This window comes from Camelus dromedarius, chromosome 2 (genome assembly GCF_036321535.1).
Source record: "Camelus dromedarius isolate mCamDro1 chromosome 2, mCamDro1.pat, whole genome shotgun sequence".
Classification (NCBI taxonomy): domain Eukaryota; kingdom Metazoa; phylum Chordata; class Mammalia; order Artiodactyla; family Camelidae; genus Camelus; species Camelus dromedarius.
In genome coordinates, this window is record NC_087437.1 from 122,027,858 (window position 1) to 122,048,135 (window position 20,278).

General features: G+C 58.2%; 1 protein-coding gene across 2 annotated transcripts in view; it reads left to right on the forward strand.

Annotated features, from left to right (window-relative positions):
* PCBP3 (poly(rC) binding protein 3) overlaps positions 1-20,278 on the forward strand; it is a 184,953-nt gene that overhangs the window by 147,056 nt on the left and 17,619 nt on the right. The window contains exons 4-10 of one of the 2 annotated variants that reach the window (XM_031461015.2): positions 11,309-11,463; positions 13,880-13,903; positions 14,730-14,762; positions 15,009-15,125; positions 15,373-15,504; positions 16,280-16,408; positions 19,430-19,504. In XM_031461015.2, coding sequence (XP_031316875.1) covers positions 11,309-11,463; positions 13,880-13,903; positions 14,730-14,762; positions 15,009-15,125; positions 15,373-15,504; positions 16,280-16,408; positions 19,430-19,504 — 665 coding nt within the window. Of the gene's footprint in view, positions 1-11,308; positions 11,464-13,879; positions 13,904-14,729; positions 14,763-15,008; positions 15,126-15,372; positions 15,505-16,279; positions 16,409-19,429; positions 19,574-20,278 lie in introns of both variants that reach the window. The other variant, XM_031460999.2, reaches the window with a different exon arrangement.

The window sequence follows — 20,278 nt, forward strand, 5'->3', positions numbered from 1 at the left end:
AGCTGTTAAACAGGATAAATCAAGTGCGTGCGCGTCCCCCGAGGTCCCTTCCCCGTCCTCTGCCTGGCACAGCTGAGGCCCTGGGTGCGCCCGGGACACAGCACAGCCAGCGGGCCACTGCGGAGCTGCTTGCTGCAGCCTCACGTGGCCTCGGATGGCGGTTGCCGGCAGGACTTCAGCCCCCGTCTCTGGGCGAGAGAGGTCGTGTTGGAGAGAGCAGGCCGGCGCATCCGAGGGAGGGGGTTGTGTGACAGCTCCACAGACAGCTGTAAAGGCGCTTTCACAGCACTGTGAAGTCCGCTTCCCCGCCCCCGCCCCCCCCCCCCCGAGAAATGCCTGCGCCCCGGACATTGCGCGCCGCGTTCACACACGGGCCTCTTCCCTTTGAGTCTGAGACAGACGCTCTCACTGGTTCACGTGTGACTGGCGTGAAGCAGAGTTTAGCCATCTGGCGGTCAGGAGCGTGGGCCCTGGAAGCAGCTCATTGCCCTTCAGCTTGGACCCCCCCCCCCCCCCGCGTTCGGGCAGCGGGGCCGGTGTCAGGGAGAGCCTGTGCGCCGTGCGCGCTGTTTGTCGCTGCAGCTGCTGTCATAGCTGCACATCTCACTGTGATGAAATTTATTTTACTACAATTCTTTTGATTTGAATATTCCTTTAAAAAATAATGATTGGGAAATCTGTTTTATCAGCATTTAACTAAGTACTGGTTAGAAATAAATTTTGCCCTTTTAATCAATATAAAAGAACAAATGAGGTTTTGGTCCTAAGTAAAGCAGGAAGCTTCGCCTACCAGCCAGCATCCTGGTTAATGGCGAAGGGCTGGTGCCCCCGCCCCCCCCCCCCCCCGTCGTCGACGAGATCCGCTCTCAGCACCCTTGCTGTGCAGAGGACACAGGTTATAGCCAGCCTAGCAAGTCGAGAAGAGAAGGCATGCAGATTGGAAAGCAAGAAAGAAACCTGTCCCTATTTGTAAGTGACACGTCTACGTCGCAAATCCCATTAGGGCTGCAAAGAAACCCTGGAACTAGTGGGCAGGTTTGTTGCTGAGAATGCAAGGTCTGCATACAAAAACCAGTGACCAGAATTCAAAACACGCCGTACACAGGAGCTCCAGAGCGGTATGTGCTCGCTGTGTCTAACTGAATATGCACGCGATTTGTGTGCTGAAGTCTAGAGCGTGCCGATGAGAGAAAGCAAAGGCCCGAATCCGAGGCCTCTGCGTCTGCAGGGTGGGACCCCCACACAACAGCGGGACCAGCGCTTCCCCAATGCAGGGTCCACGCGGGTCCTGTCCAGGCCCCAGCCGGCGTGCTCGTGGATGCAAACGATGGTTTTTCAATTTACATGAGACCACAAAGGAGAGTTTTGAAAACAAATACAGTTGGAATAATTTTAAGTCACATAATGCTGCCGTGAAATGGACACTGTGGAATTGGCGGATACATGGGCACTTAATAAACCAAACAGGGTAGGGTCCAGACCACAGCCACACACGTGGGGACAGCTGATTTTTAACAAAGGTGACAGAACAGTTTAATACAGAAAGGGCAGTCTTTTCAAAACATGGTGTTGAATCGGTTGGGTAATGCACGAAACAAAACAACAAAACAAAACCACCTCGACTTAATCGTCTCACCTGAGCCACGATCGACGCAAAACGGATCAGATACCTGAATGTAAAATCTGCGATGATGCCCTGCTTAGGAGAAAATACAGGAGAAAGAGGCCCATTCAGCAAAGAGGAAAAGTTTAAACCAAAGTCGTAAGAGATTAAACTGAGAGCTGGTGCTTCATCACAGTTAGCAGCATTGGCTTCATGAAAGGCTCTGTTAAGATGTGAAAAGAAACCCGAGCCTCGCACGCCCAGCAAAGGGCCATATCCACAGCGATCTCCACTGTGAGAAAACAAGACAGCCGCTTAGAATACGGGCAGAAGGGCTGAACACCCTTCTCCGGACAGGACAGATGGGCGGGGGGCACGCACGCACCTAAACAGGCATTCAGCGTCGCTAGCTGTTGGGAGAAGGCAAATTCGGCCACCAGGAGACGTCACGGCCGCTTGCTGCAACGGCTGCAGCGGGGCGCTGGCCACCCCTGGGGATGGGAAACCGTGCCTCCGCTCTGGCCAGTGGTTTGCCAGTTTCTTATGAAATTAGACTTAGACTTAACGTGCGACAGTATCCACAGTCCTGGATGTGAGCCACAGAAAAATGCCAGTGTGCTCACACAGCACGCACACTCTGTTGTCGCCAGCTGCTTCATTTGTAATCCACCAAATCGGGAGTCACCCCGGCTGTCCTTCTCCGGGTAAGTGGGTACACAAACTGTGGGGCAGCCGCAGTGGGACGCTGCCGGGACAGAGACCAGCAGACTTCCACTCCGTGCAGCAACTTGGGTTCAAGATCACCAGAGCATGGTTGTGCTGAGCACGTTCGTTTGATTGGGTGTGTGTGACGTTCTGGAGCTGACAGAACTGTGGTGTGGACCAGGGTGGGTGAGGGAGAGTGACTGACTGCAGCGGGTGGCCCTCAGAGCTCGCCGCAGAGATCCTGCTCGTGTGGGTGGTTTGGGAGATCTGTACATGTGATCAGGTTTCGTGGACCTGTGCACCGAGAAAGGTGCCTGTGGATACGGCAGCCCTGGGTCGTGCTGCGCCGCAGACACACGACATGGAAGCCACGTGAAGGGCCACAGCAGCTGTGTTATCTTTGCAGCCGCTCATGGGTCTAAAATTATTTCAGAATTGTGCACACATGTATAGTACACATACACAGACGTTAGAGTTGACAGTTATTAAATCTGTAAAGATAAAAAGTAAATTGTGTAAACAGACCAATTAAAAGTAAGAGATGATCAGAATGAAAAAAAAAAGCCAGAGTTGTCTGTGTGCAGCCAGCAAGGCAGCGTGAAATGTAATACTCATGTCAGGTTAAAGGTTAAAGGACAGAGAAGGACGTGTCACGTGAACACTGGTGGCCACATGAACACCAGATGAAGTAGACTTCAGGACGAGGACGAGGACCAGGGTGAGGAAGGACCTTGCGTGAACATGAAACCATCGTTCGCCAGGAAGACACGTCAGCCCCAGGTGTGCACACGTCGCATAGCAGAGCCTCACAACACTGGGAACAAAACCTGACGCTGGGGAGAGACGGACAAGTGCGTGACTGTGTGGAGGTCTCAGCTCCACCCGGTGCCCGAGGGGACGGGCCGTCGTCCGGGCTGAGACACCCGGACAAGCACAGCCCACCAGCGGCTCTGACGGTCCTTGCAGACACCCAGCGCCCTGGGGACATGTTTGCGGGCACGCAGGGTGACCCCAGGTGGACCACATTCTGGGTGAGAAATAACACCCAATGAGTTTAACACAGTCGACGTCACAGAAAGTACATATTCTGACCAGCATGAAGTTAAACTAGAAGTTAGTAACCATAGGTAACAAAGGTTTCCAAATACTTGAAAGCTGAAACACAGACCTCTAAGTAATGTGCTGGTCAAAGAGGAGGCACCAAGGGAATTCAGGACATATTTTGGAATATTAGGAACTAAACACGTGATAAAAGCACATGGCTACGTGTGTCGGACACACGCAGGGCAGCACCTCCAGAGGAACCTCAGGCATGAGCTGCTGACGCGGGAAATCCCTCCAGTTACCGAAGCCCGAACCCAAAGAAACAGAAAGCAAAGGAGAAGGATGCTCTCGGCAACTGGCACGCCTCCAGGGAATCGGGCGAGGGAGAGAGGCCAGTCCCCAGGTTGCACACACCCTGCTGGACTCCACGTACAGAGCGTTCTTGAAATGACAGGATTTACAGAAATGGGGCGCAGACCATGGGTTTCTTTCGTCTCTTCCATCCGCACTTTGTGGTTCTCAGCACGGAGGCCCTGCGCATTCTGTTAGGTCTGCTCCCACGGCTTTCCTGTCGGCGTTGCGGAGGTTGCTTTTGTCTTCTCCCTCCTGCTCCGGGCACCTCTCCGCTCCCTCCCCGCCGCTCCGCGGGGGAGCTCCAGGCCAGCGCTGAGTAGTGGCGGTGGGGGCGACCCCCGCCTGCTTCTGCCTCCTGAGGGGAGGGGCTCGAGCTGTGTGGAGGGCCGATGGGGGTCTTTCTGTAGCTGCCCCTTACCAGGCTTAAGAAGTCCTCTTCTGTCCCTGGGTTTCTCCTGAGAGCTTTCCCCTGAGCGGGTGTTGGGTTTTGTCGGTGCCTCTCTGTGCGTCAGTGTGACCGTGCGATGTTTGCTCTTCAGTCTGTGGAAGGGACTGATTACATGCGATGATTTTTGACTGCCAGCCTTGCATCACTGGGAGAGTGGACAGTGTATAATTCTTACCATATAGCAAAGGATTCGATTTGCTAATGTTTTTAAAGGGTTTTTGCACCAATATTCTTGAGGGCAGTTTTTTATTCTCTTCTGTACCATCTTTTGTACTGATTTTTGTATCAAGCGAATACTAGTTTCATAAAATGAATTGGAAACTGTTTCTCTTACTTACAGTTTTTGGAGGAGATTAGAACTGGTATTAATTCTTCTTAAAACTGTTGGTAGACTTCTCCAGCGAAACCATCTGAGTCTGGGGGAAGCCATTGTTTTGGAGGACTTTTAAAATTATGAATTCAGTTTCCTTAACAGCTCTGAAGGGCTGTTGGAATCACCAGCTTCGCATTGGGTAGGTTGTGGTGCTTTGTCTTTTCAAGGAGCAGGTCCGTCTGTGGGAGTCGGTGCGTTTGTGCAGAGCTGTGCTCAGCGTCTCCTTCTCGCCGCTTGGCGGACACAGCGCTCAGCGGTGCTGCCGTTTCGTTCCTTCTGTTGCTTTTTGTTCTTCTTCTCTCTTTGTCAGTCCTGCAAGGGGTTTGTCAGCTTCATTGATCTTTCCAAAGAATCAGCTCTTTATTCCATTGATTTTTCTCTAGTTTTTCTATTTCCAATTTTAATTATGTTTTTATTTCCTTCCTTCTGTTTGCTTGGATTTATTTTGTTCCTCTTTTTCCAGATTCTCTTTCTCCTTCCTAATATATGTATTTTGTGCTACAAACGTCCCTCTATGCACTGCGTTAGTGGTGTCCCAAATTTGTATTTTAATTTTTGTTCAGGTTAATGTATTTGTTATGACCCTTGAGATTTTGTCTTTGACCAGAGGATTGTTTAAATGGGTGTTTTAGTTTCCAAGTGCTTGGAGATTTTTCTGTTATTTCTGTTATTATTTCCAGTTTGGTTCATTAGTGGTCAGAGAACACGTGTGATTTCGATTGTGTTAAATGTGCTGAGTCTTGTTTTATGGCCGAGGATGCGGCCTGCACTGGTGTCTGTCTCGGGGGTGCTTGAGAGGAAGGGGGCTTCTGCTGACGCCAGAGGTGCTCTGAGTGCTGACGAGGCCCCGGTGACTGACGGGCGGTGGCTCCTTCTGTGTCCCGCCGGCTTTCCGTCTGGCTGTCCATCCCGTTGCTGAGACGGGCGCTGAAGGCTTCAGCTGAGACTGGATTTGCACACTTCCCCTTTCAGCCCTGTGCATTTGTGCTTCACCTGTTTTGCTGTCCAGTGTCTGAGTCACACACTCCCAGGCTTGCTCTTGCTTCCTCATGGACTGTCACCATGGTACGGTGTCCCTCTCCGCCTTCGCTCACTGTCCCTGCTCTGAAGCCAGCCCCACCTGATACTAAGGCAGCCGCTCCCGTGCTCTTCCCATCAGTGGTCGCACGAAACAGCTTTTCCCATGAGTTCATCTTCAGTCTGCTCACATCTTTCTGCTTGAAGTGTTTCCTGTCGACAGCGTATGGTTGAGCCATTTTTCCTAACCCACTCTGCCAGTCTCTGTTCTTTAATCGGTGGATTTAGACTGTTTACCTTTAATGTAATTAGTTGAGATGTTAGGACTTAAGTTTGCTATTTCATCTTTTTTCTTTTTTTTTTTTTTTCATTTTCATATTCTTTTTCACTGTAGGTTGCTACAAGATACTGAATCTAGTTCCCTGTGCTGTACAGTAGGAACTTGTATCATGTTTTGTTTTCTGTTTGTTCTCCTTGTGTTTTGTTTCTCTGTTCTTATTTCCTGCCTTCCTGTGTGTTACTCAACATTTTTTATAATTCCATTGTGATTTATTGACAGTGCTTTTGAGTTACCCTTTGTGTAACTTTTCAGTGGCTGCCCAGGTATCACATCACATGTAACATGATTCGGCTGGTGGAAGGAGGCGTGGCCTCCAGGTCCTCACCCATCACCTCCCAGTCTGCCCACCCGCTCACTGCGTCCTCCCGAGTCCTTCACAGACAAAACATGCGGACCCTGGGTTGTGTGGCTGCATGGGTCCTACTACTGGCAGCCTCCCAGAATTGCTAACGGGCGGAGAGGGGAAGAGTTGGGGTGGGAATAGGACCAGTGGTTCCCAAACATGGCTTTGCTCAAGAGGAGTCTGGAAAACCTTAAAATGCAGCTTCTAGGACCACCTGGGTCCTAAATCAGGCCCTGGGAGGCGGCACACAACACCACAGTGACTTCTGCGCTGAGGCCTCTGTGCTCTGTCTCCGCAGTAAGGCCAGGTGAGCACTGGGACACCAGTGGGCAGGTCTCCTTTCCCAGACTTGAATCTCGCCTCTGCACCACCCTCCTGGGGGTTCTGGGAGTTGGGGCGACAGTCCTTCTTGGAGACCCCCGGGAGTGCTCGCAGCCCCCAAGTGTTGCTGCTGGAGGCCCCTCCTGGCCTGGGACTGACTCCCAGAGGGCTCCCCACAGGCAGGGGTTCCCACCTGAGCCCTGCTCTGGGGGCCCACCTTCCTCCTGATCCTCACTCCCGAATCACCATGAGGATTTCTTTTTTTGTTTTTTTGCTTGAGTCCTTCCTTTTATTTTTAAGTTTTGCTATTTTGAGGGGAGATAATAAGGTTTTTTGTTTATTCACTCGTTTATTGGAGGTACTGGGTCTTGAACCCAAGCATTCTACCAACTGAGCTACACCCTCCACGAGGATTGCTCAGCAGGCCGGTGCCTCCCTCGGGAAGAATGCTGTTCATGTCCCTTTGTAGGCCAGCACGGCACCTGGAGCTTAGTGACTGCCAAGGAAACGTTTGTTTAGTTAACAAACAAAGCTGTTAATTACCAGCCACGCAGGAGGCTGCTCATTTCAACCTGCCTCTTGCCTTTGTGTGTTCCCAGGGGGAAGAGCAGGAGGGGTGCCCAGCACTGGCTCTGGCCCTGGGCTGTGATGCCCTGTCTCCTGGGCCACATGCGCTGGTGTCCCTGGAGGGGGCCGTCAGGAGGCACCTGTGGACGCTGACTTCTGACCTCCTCCGTGACTTCTGAGTGAAATGTAATAAATGTGTTTTATACACGTGATGATTATAAAGTTCGTGTGTCAAATAGCCCTTATTTTGCTTCCTGAATGTACCTTCCTGGGCTGTTTCATCCCTGGACAGATGGTAAAAATAGGAAAGAGACTGTGGAATGACAGACGTACATCAGCTGCGTCAGCAGCCACTGTCGAGGGTCTGAACCCCCCCTGGTTAAGGGGCAGAGGTTGTCAAATAAGATAAAAAAAGCAAGGTCCAGCTATATGTTGCCTGCAAGCAACTCACTTTGAATATGAAGACATAACTAAGTTAAAAATAAAAGGTGAAAGAAGATACGCCATGCCAGCACTGGTCAGTAGGAGTCTGGGTGTCTGCCAACACTGGTCAGTAAAGTAAATTTCAGAGCCAAGAGTGTCACCAGAGGCAGAGTGATCCTTGGTGATAACAGGGGTCCGTTCACCAACAGGACACAGCAGTGCTACATGTGGTGCTCATAATGCAGCTCCAAGTCACGAAGCAGAACACGACAGAGCCGCAGGGGAGGCAGACCAATCCACCGCCACAGGCGGGGATGTCAGCACCCCACTCAGCACTTGACAGTAACTAGATGGAGAGCGTGAGCCTGCAGAACACTGGTCCGGGGCACCAGCCAACGCGCTCAGCTGGCGTGTGGACCGCTCCCCTCAGCCACATAAGACGGACCCCGGTCCGGCCCGTCAGCAAGTCTCAATAAAGTTAAAACAGCCCAAGTATCACAAAGTGTGTTCTCTAACTATAATGGAATTAAATTCGAGCTCAACAAAAGACAGCTAGTATCTAGAAAATCTCCAAATATTTGAAACCCAGTAACACTCTTTGAAATATCACATGAATTAAAAAAGAAGACATGAGAAATTTGGGAGCATTTTGGAACGAGCAGTGGGGAGGGGGTGCAAATGTAAACATCTGTGGGGTGAGGCTAAAGCCGTGTGAAGAGAGACATGTATAAAAGTAAATGACAGTATTAGACAAAAAGTAAGATTTTAAGTCCACGCCACCAACTTCTTCTTGAAGACCCTGGAAAAGAGGAACTGAGCCCTGCCCCGAGTGTCAGGATTTGCCAGCAGGCTGGCAGGTGGGTCAGAGAAGGGTCATTGTGCCCAGGCTCGGGCTGAGCAGGACATGGAGACGGTGGCCTGGCTCCTGGGAGACGGGTGCGGGGGAGGGCTGCATGGGTGGCACCGGGGCATCTGTCGGAGGTCAGGGCACCCCGGGAGTGGGGCGGGTGTGGTCTGGCCTCAGGCGTATCTGTGGACGGTGTCAGCTCAAAGCAGCGTTTAAACCACGGACTGGACGGACGTCCCTGGGTGAGAAGGGGCCCTGCCAGTCTCCTTGAGTGAATTAAAGTACACTGAACCCCGGCACTGAGGAGGACGGGGGGAGGGGCCTCGCCAGCCACGGAGGTCTGCCGGTTTCTGAAACACCGAGTGTGGGGGGAGTGAGTCACGGAAAGAGGTCTTCCCTGGTGGACTGGCCGTCCGACCGGGTTTAGGGTGGCTATGCCCACGGGAGTGTGTCCCCTGCTTCCTGCCGGGCACCCCGAATGGCCCTCGGGTGGGAGCAAGGCCGGGCACGCTAGGGGTTGCCTCTGATGAGAGTGTCCCAGGGCCTGGCAGGGCAGCCTGAGCCCCATGGTCCTGGGGAAGCCGCCCAGCCGGGGTGACCTTCACGCTGCGGGGACTGCTCCTTCCCACCGGCCTACCGCGGGCCGGTTCCGCTCACCCCCGGCCGCCGAGGAGGGCAGGCGCAGCTGCTCACCGGCCTGTGTGACTGATGGCAGTTGACAGCCCGGAGCCCGAAGCACCCCTGGCTCTCGCTGACCCACTTTCTCTACCGTGGGCTGGACGCATTTACATAGCAGATGGCCACAGGGCCCTGCTGTCCCTCTGACACTGGAGGAGAGGCTTCTGATTAAGGAGGCAGGGCGCCCCAGCCTGGCCACCGCGTGGCCGGTTTATCTGTGCTGGTAACTCAGCCTTCCCACGCACTCCAAGCTTAGAAGGGCCCTGCCGGTTGCCGCGGGGGGGCTGCGGGGAGGAGCACTAGCGCCCCCCTCCTTTCTGGGGTCTTTGTTTGCGACGCTGTGCTCACCACCCAGCCTGCGGACCGCGCCGTCCCTCAGAGCCTGCGGGGCCCGAGACGTTCGCTCTGCCCTTCAGCACTGAACACGCGATCGTGGAGGTTTTATTTCAAACAGAAAGAATGCGAGGGGCTGGTGGCTGCTGTCCTGGCCCATCAGTGCGTGAGGAGGCGTTTCTTCAACGCTCTTTGCCGTGAATTACACCTTTAGGCTAAATCCTGGTTGTTCGAAAGTGCTGTTTTACCACGAATAGTTAGAAGTAATAGTCTGAGTTTGCTGAAGCTGCCTGTGAATACGCCAGCGCGAACGGCCAGTCGTCGGTGCCTGGGGAAGCGGCTCCGTGGCCGGGCTCTTGGTTCGGGTCCGCCAGCATCCGTGGCTGCTCCGTGCAGGGCTCTCCCGACTCGCGTCGCCCGGCTGACGGGAAGGTGCTTTGTTTCTGTGTTTGCCTTTTAACATATCTTCAACAGGGATATTTTGAAGAGGATAAAAACAAGTTTTTGCCCAAGAAACCTACAAGGTTAAAGGAAAGTCTGCTTCTTTACCCTGTAGTCTCTCCCATGTGGCCTGAGCCTCCTATCTCTACAGGTTAGATCAAAGGCCAGGGTCCAGACGCCCCGTGTGCTTGGGGGGTGCCTGGGGGTCCCAGGACTTCTGCTCCTGCAGGGATCCGGCAGCCGAGCGGGCGGTGGGCCTTTCAGTCAGCAAGGGGCTAAGTGAGACTGTGTGCAGAGCAGGGCCGGCCCCTGGCTCCACTCCAGGCTTCCAAGGCCCTGTCTGCCATCGTCCCCACATCTCTGCCCATCTCAGGTAGACACCTGGGCAGGTGCATGTGTCTCCTCCCACGGCCGCTTCCTGGCCCCTCGTGGACCCCCTGGGCCCTGGACCTGGGCCGGTCATCCGGAACCGTGCCACAGCCAGGCCTTCCCTCCCCTCAGTCCCCCAAGCAGCACTTTGCTGTCATAACTGTGTGGCCACTCTCGGCTGCAGCTGTCCCTTGGTGAGACTGGCCCCGGGCGGGCAGCTGTGCAGCTCCATCCGTGCATCACGCAGACACGGGCACAGACTCCCCAGAGAGGCCCCCACCCCCACCTCATGACCCGTCTCCAGGTGCAGCTTTGCCGTCTGCTCACCGAGTCCTCCCTGGCCTCCCTGCTTCGTCTCGTCTTGCGTGGCCATGCTGCACACCGCCACGGGTGACTTGTCCCTCGGCCTGGACCCCGTACGGACTGCTCGGCTCTGTCCTCGGCTCAGTCAGGCCCAGACCCCACGTGCACGGCACCCTTTCTCCGTCGCCTGTAAAGCAGAGCCTAAATTTTGCCTGGTGGGCCAAGTGTTGGACAGATTGCAGAAATTATACCATAAACAGGCCAGTGATGGGGTACTTAAGGGTTTTCCAAAAACTTTGTAAAGTTGTCTGGCCATTCAGTGAACAGAGACAAAGTCCACTTCAGCAGTGAGGTTGGCTAAGGAATCTGGGCTCCAGACACAAAGGGAGCTCCAGCGCCTGTAACTGCTTGGCTTTTTAAGGGCGGAGGGGGGATTCTTGTGCAGACGTGGTGGGAAATGGGCAGAACTCACGTAATAGCTGCGCAGACGCTCTCTAGACGCACCGGGGCCCCCAGGCCTGCCAGGTCACCCCGAGAGAGCTGTTCCGGTTCCCTCATCACAGAGGTGACGCTGAGGCCCGAGGGGTTGAGGACCTGCCCAGGCCACGAGGTGGGGCCCAATCACTCCCTGGCAGGCTTGCCCTGGGCTTGCTCCCCTGCTGTGCGCCCAGGGCCCCCAGGTGCCGCCCCTGCCTTATGCTGCCCGGGCGCTGGGACGCCTCTGCCCCCCGGGCCTCCTCCCGTCACCAGCGGCAGTGCTGACGTGCCGCCGGACACCTGACACGTGCCTCTCTTGCAGGTGACACTGTCTGGGCCCCATCTGTCCTTCCTCACGGCACCCTCGGCACCTTGAGCCGCCACCCCCAGCTGCATTTTGGAAGAAAGATGGAGTCCAAGGTCTCAGAAGGTGGCCTGAACGTGACGCTGACAATCCGCCTGCTGATGCACGGAAAGGTACAGGCCGCGGTGGTGTGGGGGGCGTGCCCACCGCGGGGCCTGTTTTGTATTAGGTTTTTTAAATTCTAAGCACTCTCAGCTCACAAAGCGGCTGCAGTACCGTCCAGGTGACGCTGCTCCAGAACCTTTCGAGCTCGAGCCAGCCGCCTGCTGCCCCATCACCTGCTCCCATGGACGCGGGAGTCTCCTCCAGACCCTGGCCACCCCCTGGTCAGGCTGTGTTCCGGCTCCCAGCCTGGGACCCTCTCAAGTCCACGGGTCATCCCAGTGCCACCCTCCAAACAGGACGCTCCCCGGCCTGCCTTTCACTGTCACTGTTGGAAGCTTCCAGCCGGTTCTTTTGTAGAAAGGATGCCCCTCACTCTGGCTCTTTCTGACGTTCCCTCACGCCGCAGGAGTGTCGCAGGAGCTTGCCTGTCAGGTGGCCCAGACGTCAGGGTGTCACTTGGTTGGGGGCGCCTGCCAGGCGTCCCCCTGCTCGTCTTCACAGTCATTAGGGAGTGGCTGCTGGCGGGCACCCAGGGGCTGCGTGAACGTCCCCTCGCGGTCAGTCCTGACTTCTGGCCGCGGGATTTGCTGCTTGCTGCTCCTATTACTCCCTGCGTGTCCCCGTAACCCCCCGTGTGTGTCCCTGCACCCCCCTGCATGTCCCCACCCCCCCTGCATGTCCCCATACTGCCTGTGTGTCCCCGCACCCCCCCACGTGTCCCCTTGCCCCCATGTGTCCCCGCACCCCCCTATGTCCCCGCACCCCCACGTTTCCCCAAGCCCCCCACATGTCCCTGCACCCCCCTACGTGTTCCCGTGCCGCCCACGTGTCCCCGCACCCCCCCGTGTCCCTGCATCCCCACCACGTGTCCCTGTGCCCCCCTGTCCCCGTCCCCCACGTGTCCCTGTGCCCCACATGTCCCCTTGCCCCCACGTGTCCCCTCACCCTCCCACTTGTCCCTGCATCCCCCCATGTGTCTCCTTGCCCCCCGTGTCCCCACACCTGCCCCATGCCCCTGCACCCCCCGCGTGTCCCCTTGCCCCCGTGTCCCCGCACCCCCCCACCCCCCCACGTGTCCCTGTGCCCCCCACATGTCCCCTTGCCCCCACGTGTCCCCTTGCCCCCACATGTCCCCTTGCCCCTGCGTGTCCCCTCACCCACCCACGTGTCCCCTCACCCTCCTACGTGTCCCTGTGCCCCCCACGTGTCCCTTGCCCCCCGTGTCCCCGCACCCGCCCTGTGCCCCTGCACCCCCGCTGTTTATTCTGGTGCCCTTGCTGCCCCTTGGGGGCCGTGGCAACCCCGCCAGGCTGCCTGTGTGCTTTTGGGGGGACCCGTCCTCCTGACTGCGCTCCCCCGCTGTCTGGCACAAAATGCTGCTCAGCCCTCGTCTTCACTGTCCTTCTGGTCCTGGAGTCAGCCATTTCTCCAGAAAGCTGTGACTCCCTTGAGTGGAGGGTGGTGGGCTGTGTTAGACGGCCAGGTGGGGTGCATGGGGTGCTCATTGCCCTCAGGCTGCCGCGGGTCCCAGATGGAGCTGGGGAATATGTGTCCTTACGTGCGTGTGTGCTTATGTGGAATCACTGATCTGTGTGCACGTGTCTGTGCAGGATTCATTTCGACATTTATCTCTATATTGGGCCCCATGAGTTCACACCCAAGTTCCAGCGCAACAGTGCAGGGTCCGTCCTTGGTCTTCTGTCCGCCCCGTGCTTGTGCCGCGAGAAGCCCGGGGCTGGCGGGGGCTCTGGCCTGATGCGCAGGCGCCACTCTTCCTGGGAGGCGCCCTGACTGCCGGCGGGGGTGGGGGTGGCCACTGCCCTGTGCCCAGCTGCCCTCTGCTGCCACCGGCCCTGCTGCGCGCCGTCCCATGGCCTGGCAGAACCGAGCCTGCCCCAGGACAGCTGCCATCCCCAAGGACGCGCTGTGGGAAGGAAGTTGGGCTTGAGGGTGAAGGGCGCCCTCTGCAGCTGGGAGCGGGGGGCCCAGCGCATCCCCACCCCCCGCCCCCCAGTGAGCTGCCTGGGTGGTACCGCAGGGCGGTCCTGCTTTGGAAGCGTGGCGGTGCGTTCAGGACTGTCCTGAATGTTCTCTGTTTTTTGAAACATCAAGCAGCAGTGGCGGTGCTGAGCTTTTTTACATCACAAAGTCATGGGAGGAGGTTTTATTTTTAATCTGTTGCTTGCAGCGTTTCCCTGAGGCCTTAAGGTGATGCCTGTTGACATGTTTCTCTGGAAAGCAGCTGGCCACTCCCCTTCCCTTTGTCTGTTGTCTGTCAGTCGCTCGGTCGGAGGCAGGGCTGCCCCCTCGCCCCGTTCTCCCTTCCACACGCACGACTGGGAGGTGGGGGCTCTCATCGCATCTGTCACAGGTTTTCCTCCTTCTGCTCTGTGACGTCATCTTTCTGTGATTCTCTTCCTGCAGGAAGTTGGAAGCATCATTGGGAAGGTAATTATTGCGTGAACTCTGCCCTCGGGGGCTCTGTGGGGGGCAGTGAGGGCTGCAGTGGCCCTGTGCGCTGGACATGCAGTGAGGACTCCCCCGGAACCCTTATCTCCTCACCTCAGGCTGCACCACCCGAGGCTGGTCCTGGGGCCCCCGGCTCAGCTGCTCTGAGGGAGCCGGGGAGCAACCCCCAAGGCCGCCCCACCCCCGACTGCCCTGGTGGCTGGTCCTTCCTGGGTTTAAGAGCCCAGTCAGAATTCTCACTGACATTCTTCAGAGCAGTCTTCCTCCTGTGGCCAGCGAGTGGTAGAGTCCATTCTAAAACGACAGCAACGCCCCCTGGGCAGCACGGGTGGGCTGGAAGCGCTGCGCCTGGCGGGGGGGGGGGGGGCGAGGCCGCCCGCTGTGCACCCTCACCACGTCTGGCTCTGCTGGTCGTGAGTGGTCCTTCAACGCCGGGGGTGTCCCCAGAGCTCAAGTCGGCTCCTCTTCACAAGTGCCTCGAGGGGCTGCCCTGGGAGTCAAGCCCGTGGGCCTGGTCCCCACTTTGCCCATGGTGAGGACAGGAGGGGAGGGGTGGGGGGAGGAGCAGGTGCCCAGGCCAAGCCTAGAGCCACGTCAGGCCTCGGGGCCGGGCCCACTCACCCTACAACTCGAACCCTGGGCAAGGCTGTTGGGCAACCTGGTGAGGTTGCGGCCAGGCCTCCAGGCTGCGGGGAGCCACGGCATGTTGGGCACGGAGTCCCGCCCTCTGAGTGCGCACGAGGCAGCGGGATGAGCTGGGGTGGGAGCCTGCTTGACCTCTGCCTTGTCTGAACCTTTGTTCCAGAAAGGAGAGACAGTGAAGAAGATGCGTGAAGAGGTGAGTGGGCATCCCGAATGCGTCTTGTTCTGGGGCCGGTGGGAGAGTCAAGGCCAGGGGCCTCCTGGCGGCTCTGGCCCAGAGCTGGTGGGCCCGGGTGGCAGGCGAGCTGGGCGCGGCGGGAGGCCTGGCCATCGCTGCTGAGGTCCGGGCACCACTGGCTCATGTGCGTCCCTGCGGTCAGCGGGCCCGAGCACCCGGGCCGTGGCCTCAGTCTGGTCTCTGGGTGTGCCTGTCTCCCTCCAGAGTGGGGCGAGGATCAACATCTCGGAGGGAAACTGCCCAGAGAGGATTGTGACCATCACGGGCCCCACGGACGCCATCTTCAAGGCTTTTGCCATGATCGCCTACAAGTTTGAGGAGGTGAGGAGCGCCTGGGGGCCCTGCCCCCAAGAGGGCACGCCCTGCTGGGCCGCAGCTCCTCTGCAGCCCCTGCGGCAAGTCCGGCCCAGCCGCCGTGTCCTTCCGCTGTGCACCCCCAGCCCTTTGCCCCCTGTGTGCACCTCCCCACAGTCCTCCTCCCCCGCTGACCGGGAGCCTCTCAGGCCAGGGGCCTCCGGGCCGAGGGCTGTCTGCTCTCACGGCTGACATGCGTGCTCTCTCTCCCCAGGACATCATTAACTCCATGAGCAATAGCCCAGCCACTAGCAAGCCCCCAGTGACCCTGAGGTTGGTGGTCCCTGCCAGCCAGTGCGGGTCCCTGATTGGCAAAGGCGGCTCCAAGATCAAGGAGATCAGGGAGGTAACGGACCCCCCCAACCGCCGGCTGTGCTGAAAGCTGGATCCCTCCCCACCGACGGTGCCGAAAGCTGGGCGGGCCCGGCCGTCCCTGGCCAGGGCACAGGCCCCTGTCACTGCAGACCCTGCCAGCATGGAGCTTACCACAGGGGAGGGACAGCCCACCCATGGAAACCCCCCAACGTGCAGGCATCGTGCCGAGGGGCCAGGGTGCTGGCCCTGACTCCTGGGACACGGTCATGGGCCCCCAGTCCTGTAGCTCTAGGCCCGGGCTCTGCCCCCAGTGACGGGCCTGCTCTGATGATCAGGCCGGTTTCCTGGGGGAGCACCGTGTCGCCCATTCGTCTAGTCCAAGGAAAGTCTGGTTCCTTCCCTTTCCCAGAAGAAGGGCGGCCACCCAGTCTTGATTTCTTCAAGGGAAGACAGCCACAGAGTTTAGGATGCCTGACCAGGGTCCGTCTTTCTCTGACCTAAAACTCCACAGAGAGATAGAATTCCACGTATTTGAAAAAAGTTCTATCTTCTGCAGATGCCTCTGCGCAGGTTAAAATGCCTGCATCGTGCATCGCTCGTCCTGCACCGGGTCCAGGCTGGCCACAGGGGCTCCTGAGGGGGCGTGCGGAGGGCTGGGGCGCCTGGGTGGGTGTGGAGGTGTGACCCTGAGCGACATCAGGACGGGTTTCCCAAGGGGCCCTCAACTCCCCCAGATACTCCAGGACTTGCTACTCTGGTGCGTGCTGCCCCTGCCTGGGGGCCCGTCCAACCTCTGGTTTCTCCAGTCCACAGGTGCCCAGGTCCAGGTGGCCGGGGACATGCTGCCCAACTCCACGGAGCGGGCGGTGACCATCTCGGGGACCCCTGACGCTATCATCCAGTGTGTCAAGCAGATCTGTGTGGTCATGCTGGAGGTACAGTCTCTGCGGGTCTGCAGCCGCCGGCCCCTTGCTCCACGTGGCTGTGGCTTCTGAGTGTTGGAGGCAGCAAAGTCTTCGGCGCTCGGAGGCCCTGAGGATTCCCATGGTTAGGGCTGTTGGGGGGCCGGGCCTTGACGACGTGCCCAGGTCCCTGACCCAGGCCCAAGGCAAAGCGCATGAGAACTGTCCTGGGTGCGCCGTTGGGGGACAGTTGCTGGCTCCTGCCTTCTCGGGTGGGTCCGTCGTCTTCACTGGGGATTTGGGGAGAGAAGGGGGTGCACGCCTCTCCCCTCATTTCTGGAGTCAGATGAATAGTTACTAGTTCATGATGTGAGGGGCATTCAGCAAAGGATCAGGCCTTAAAAATGGTGCAAGTGTGCACTGGAGACAGGTGTGCACGGAGGTGGGTGTGCACTGAAGACAGATGTGCACTGCAGACGGTTGTGCGCTGGAGACAGGTGTGCACTGGAGACTGGTGTGCACTGGAGGCGGGTCTCAGCTGAGATGCGGATGGAGGACGTTGTGGGCAGGACGCCACTGTGCTGGGCCAGCCTGCAGGCATCAGAGCCACCTGCCAGGTGGGCCAGCAGGATCTTAGGAAAAACACGAAAATGCAGAACTGCAAAGACAATAGGATTAACCGCAGGAGAAGCAAAGGAGGCCCAGCTGAGCAGGAAAAAGCATCTCCTGAAAATTCGGGGTTGGGGGGCAAAACCTGAGGTTTAAATTTCAATCAATAGCCAAACTGCAGCAAGATTGAGAGAAGCTATCAATAGTTCTGTTTTTTTTTTAAAATGAAAATGAATTCGTCATGCCTCAAACGAAAAGGTTCCAATATCTATGTGGGTGTCCCAGCCACCAGGCCATCCTCCCTCTGTGCCCCAGGTCCCATGCTGGAGGTGACAGCGGCTCCCACAGGATCAGCCTCGGGTCACCTATGTGTTCACACATCTTTTGTAGTTGACGTGGTGTTAAAGCACCATGTCCAGCTCCTTTAAAAAATATTTGTGTGGTTTTTGTCTTCCTGAAGTACGATACTGTGAACTCAGAAGTGTTTTTCTAAACGCTTTATTCTGGAGTCTTCCTCACACACCTGTCACGGTGACGATCAGCGCTGGCCTGACTCTTCAGTCCTCGGCACTGGGGCCGCAAGGGGCCTGGGCAGGTGGCGGGCAGGCCCCCCCCCTCACTGTCTGGCAGACGCCAGAGAAGCAAGACCACACAGGCCCGTCTGGTCCGTGGCGGGGGCCCCTCAGAAGGGCAGGGCCAGGAGGGACTCGGCGCTGAGCTGCACTCCCGGTCAGACGGGGCCCCACAGGAGAGGCCCGACCCAGTTGGCTGGGTGGCGCTGGTGACCCCAGGGCCGAGGTCGGAGCTGCCAGGCCCCCTCCCCGGCAAGGGGAGGAGGGGTGCTGACTGGAGATGGCAGCCCTGAAGCATGGGTGACGGTCCTTGTGGGGCAGGGCTGAGGCTTTGTCTCGCGGATCTCCCGGAAGCCGGCACAGCCGTCTTGCGGGAGGAGACGTCGTGGCGCCTGGAAGCAGCGGGTCCGATTTTCAACGTGGAGGGACTGGAGTCTCCACCCCTGAAGTCCCCACTGAGGGAGGGCTGCCGGAGGTGTGGCTGGAGTGTGCGGACATGAGTGTCGGGGCCGCGGGCCTGGCAGCGGGGCTGTGCTCAGCAGGCCTTCTTCTGCCGGAGAGCTGGACCTGGGAGTCACAGCCAGAGGGCCCGGCAGAGCTCCCAGCACCGCCATCTGTAGGTCAGAGGGCACTGTGGAGCGGGGGTGACCAGCTGAGGCTGAGGGCCAGGGAGCCTACCACCCAGTTCGGGGCTGGAGGGCAGGCAGCAACCAGACTGAGCCCTTGCTCACAGTGGAAACGGTCACTCGCTCATTCTCAGTGTAGTCACGCTTCCAAACCGTGTTGAGCCAAGTCTGCCCTGAGCCCACACAGAGCCCTGGCCAGTCATACCCGCAGACATGCTGGAGACGAGAGCTCAGTGTTACCCCCTCACCATCAGCTCACGGGCCCTTGAAGCAGCCCTCTCTGCTTTACAGCAAGGTCACGCAGCTGGGCCAAGGTCACACAGCAGGTCAAGGTCACACAGCAGGTCTAGGTCTCACAGCTAGACCCAGGTCACACGGCAGGTCAAGGTCACACAGCAGGCCAAGGTCACATGGCATGGACAACTGGCATGGTGTGGCCTAGGCTGCAGAGTTGAAGCTGCCAACCACTCTCCTGTCCCCACATCCCTACCTGTGGGTGGGCCTGAGTGGGCACTGGCTTCAAGAACTGCAGGCGAGGACAGGCTGCCCTGGCCCCTGCACTCTGCCTCTGGCTGGTGGAGCCTCCAACTGACGGACTCACAGCCCGGTGGACTCTGCTCCCAGGGCAGGCGGGTGACCCAGGGCACAGGGTGGACCGATTGCTCTGACTTTACCCAAAGCGTCAGACTTCTGGCACTTGAATAGTGTTCATCCGAAGATGAGGGTCCTGTGCTGCTGGATGCAGACTAGTCAGAGGGACTCGGCGCAAACCGCATCGCGGCTGGAACGCCATTCAGACTCTACGCTTCGTTAAAAGACAGCCCTGTTTCTAAACAGTGAAGCTGAATGTTTCGAACTTTCCTGTGATGATGGCCCCTGAACATCACTGCAGGCCGGGCGGAGCCACAGGCACTGGGCTATTTCCCGAGGATTAAAGGAGGAGGCTCAGAGCGCGGCTCCCAGGCTGACACCTGGGGAGCCGGGCGGCCGTCTGTCTGGCCTCTGTCTGGTCGTCTGCATGCGCAGACGGGGTCAAGTCCTCCGGTCTCACCCGCCCGAGACCCACACTCCGCAGGAGCCCGCTGCCTCCTGCCGGGGGTTGTATTTCGGGCAGTGGTTAGTGGAGGACCTGAGGGGCCGGGGCAGGCGGGGGGGCCTGGGGGGGCGGGCTCGGAAGGAGGCCTCACAACTGTCACGCTGCGAAGCTGCTCTAATGCTCTCTCTCCCTCTCCTGTCCCTTTTCCTAGTCCCCACCGAAAGGTGCCACCATTCCCTACCGCCCAAAGCCCGCCTCCACCCCTGTCATTTTTGCAGGTGGTCAGGTAAGAGCCGACCCGCTCGCGGCCTCCACTGCCAACCTCAGCCTTTTACTGCAGCCCCCGCCGCTGCCCGTTAGTGCACTCAGGTTTTCTCCCCCTCACGTGCACGTCTCCCCGCCCCGCGCAGGACGCAGAGCTCTCCTGGCCCACAGCCAGGCCCCAGGGGACACGGGCCGCACTGGGGAGGCCGCTGGGCAGTGTCCAGCAGACGGAAAGGGCCAAGGCGGACATCCCGCAGAGCCTGGGCCTGGAAACATCTCCTCCCTGACCTGGCCCAGGAGGACTCTGGGCGGCGCTCACGCCGGTCAGCCCAGGCAGCACCGCAACTCTGGCCCACTAGCGCTTCTGGGGAGGGAGGAGGCCAGGAGCGCCCCCGTGACCTCTGACTCATGGTTGAGGCTCATGGGACCGTAAGATCCAGGGTCCCATTTCCCCTGAAACACGCGTTCCCAGTTTCCCACAAACGAGTTTACCCCCAGGAGTGCGTGAGGATGGAGAAGAGGCCCTGCTGGGCGTCCCGGTTACAGGGCTGACCCTCCTTCTCCGGCCCGCTCCACGCAGGCCCAGCAAACCGCGGCGTCCGCTTCACACACCTGTTGTTTTGGCTGGAGCCGCTGACCTTTCTCTCCCACCAGGAAGGGCCTAGAAAACCCGGAGTCACAGAGGTTTGTCTAAGACCAGCAGTTGGCTTAGCAGGGCCAGTAGAGGGGGATAGCGGGGCTGGTCCATCTCCTGCCCTTGGGCACCAGCCAGGACGTCCTCAGCTCAGCTTGTCCT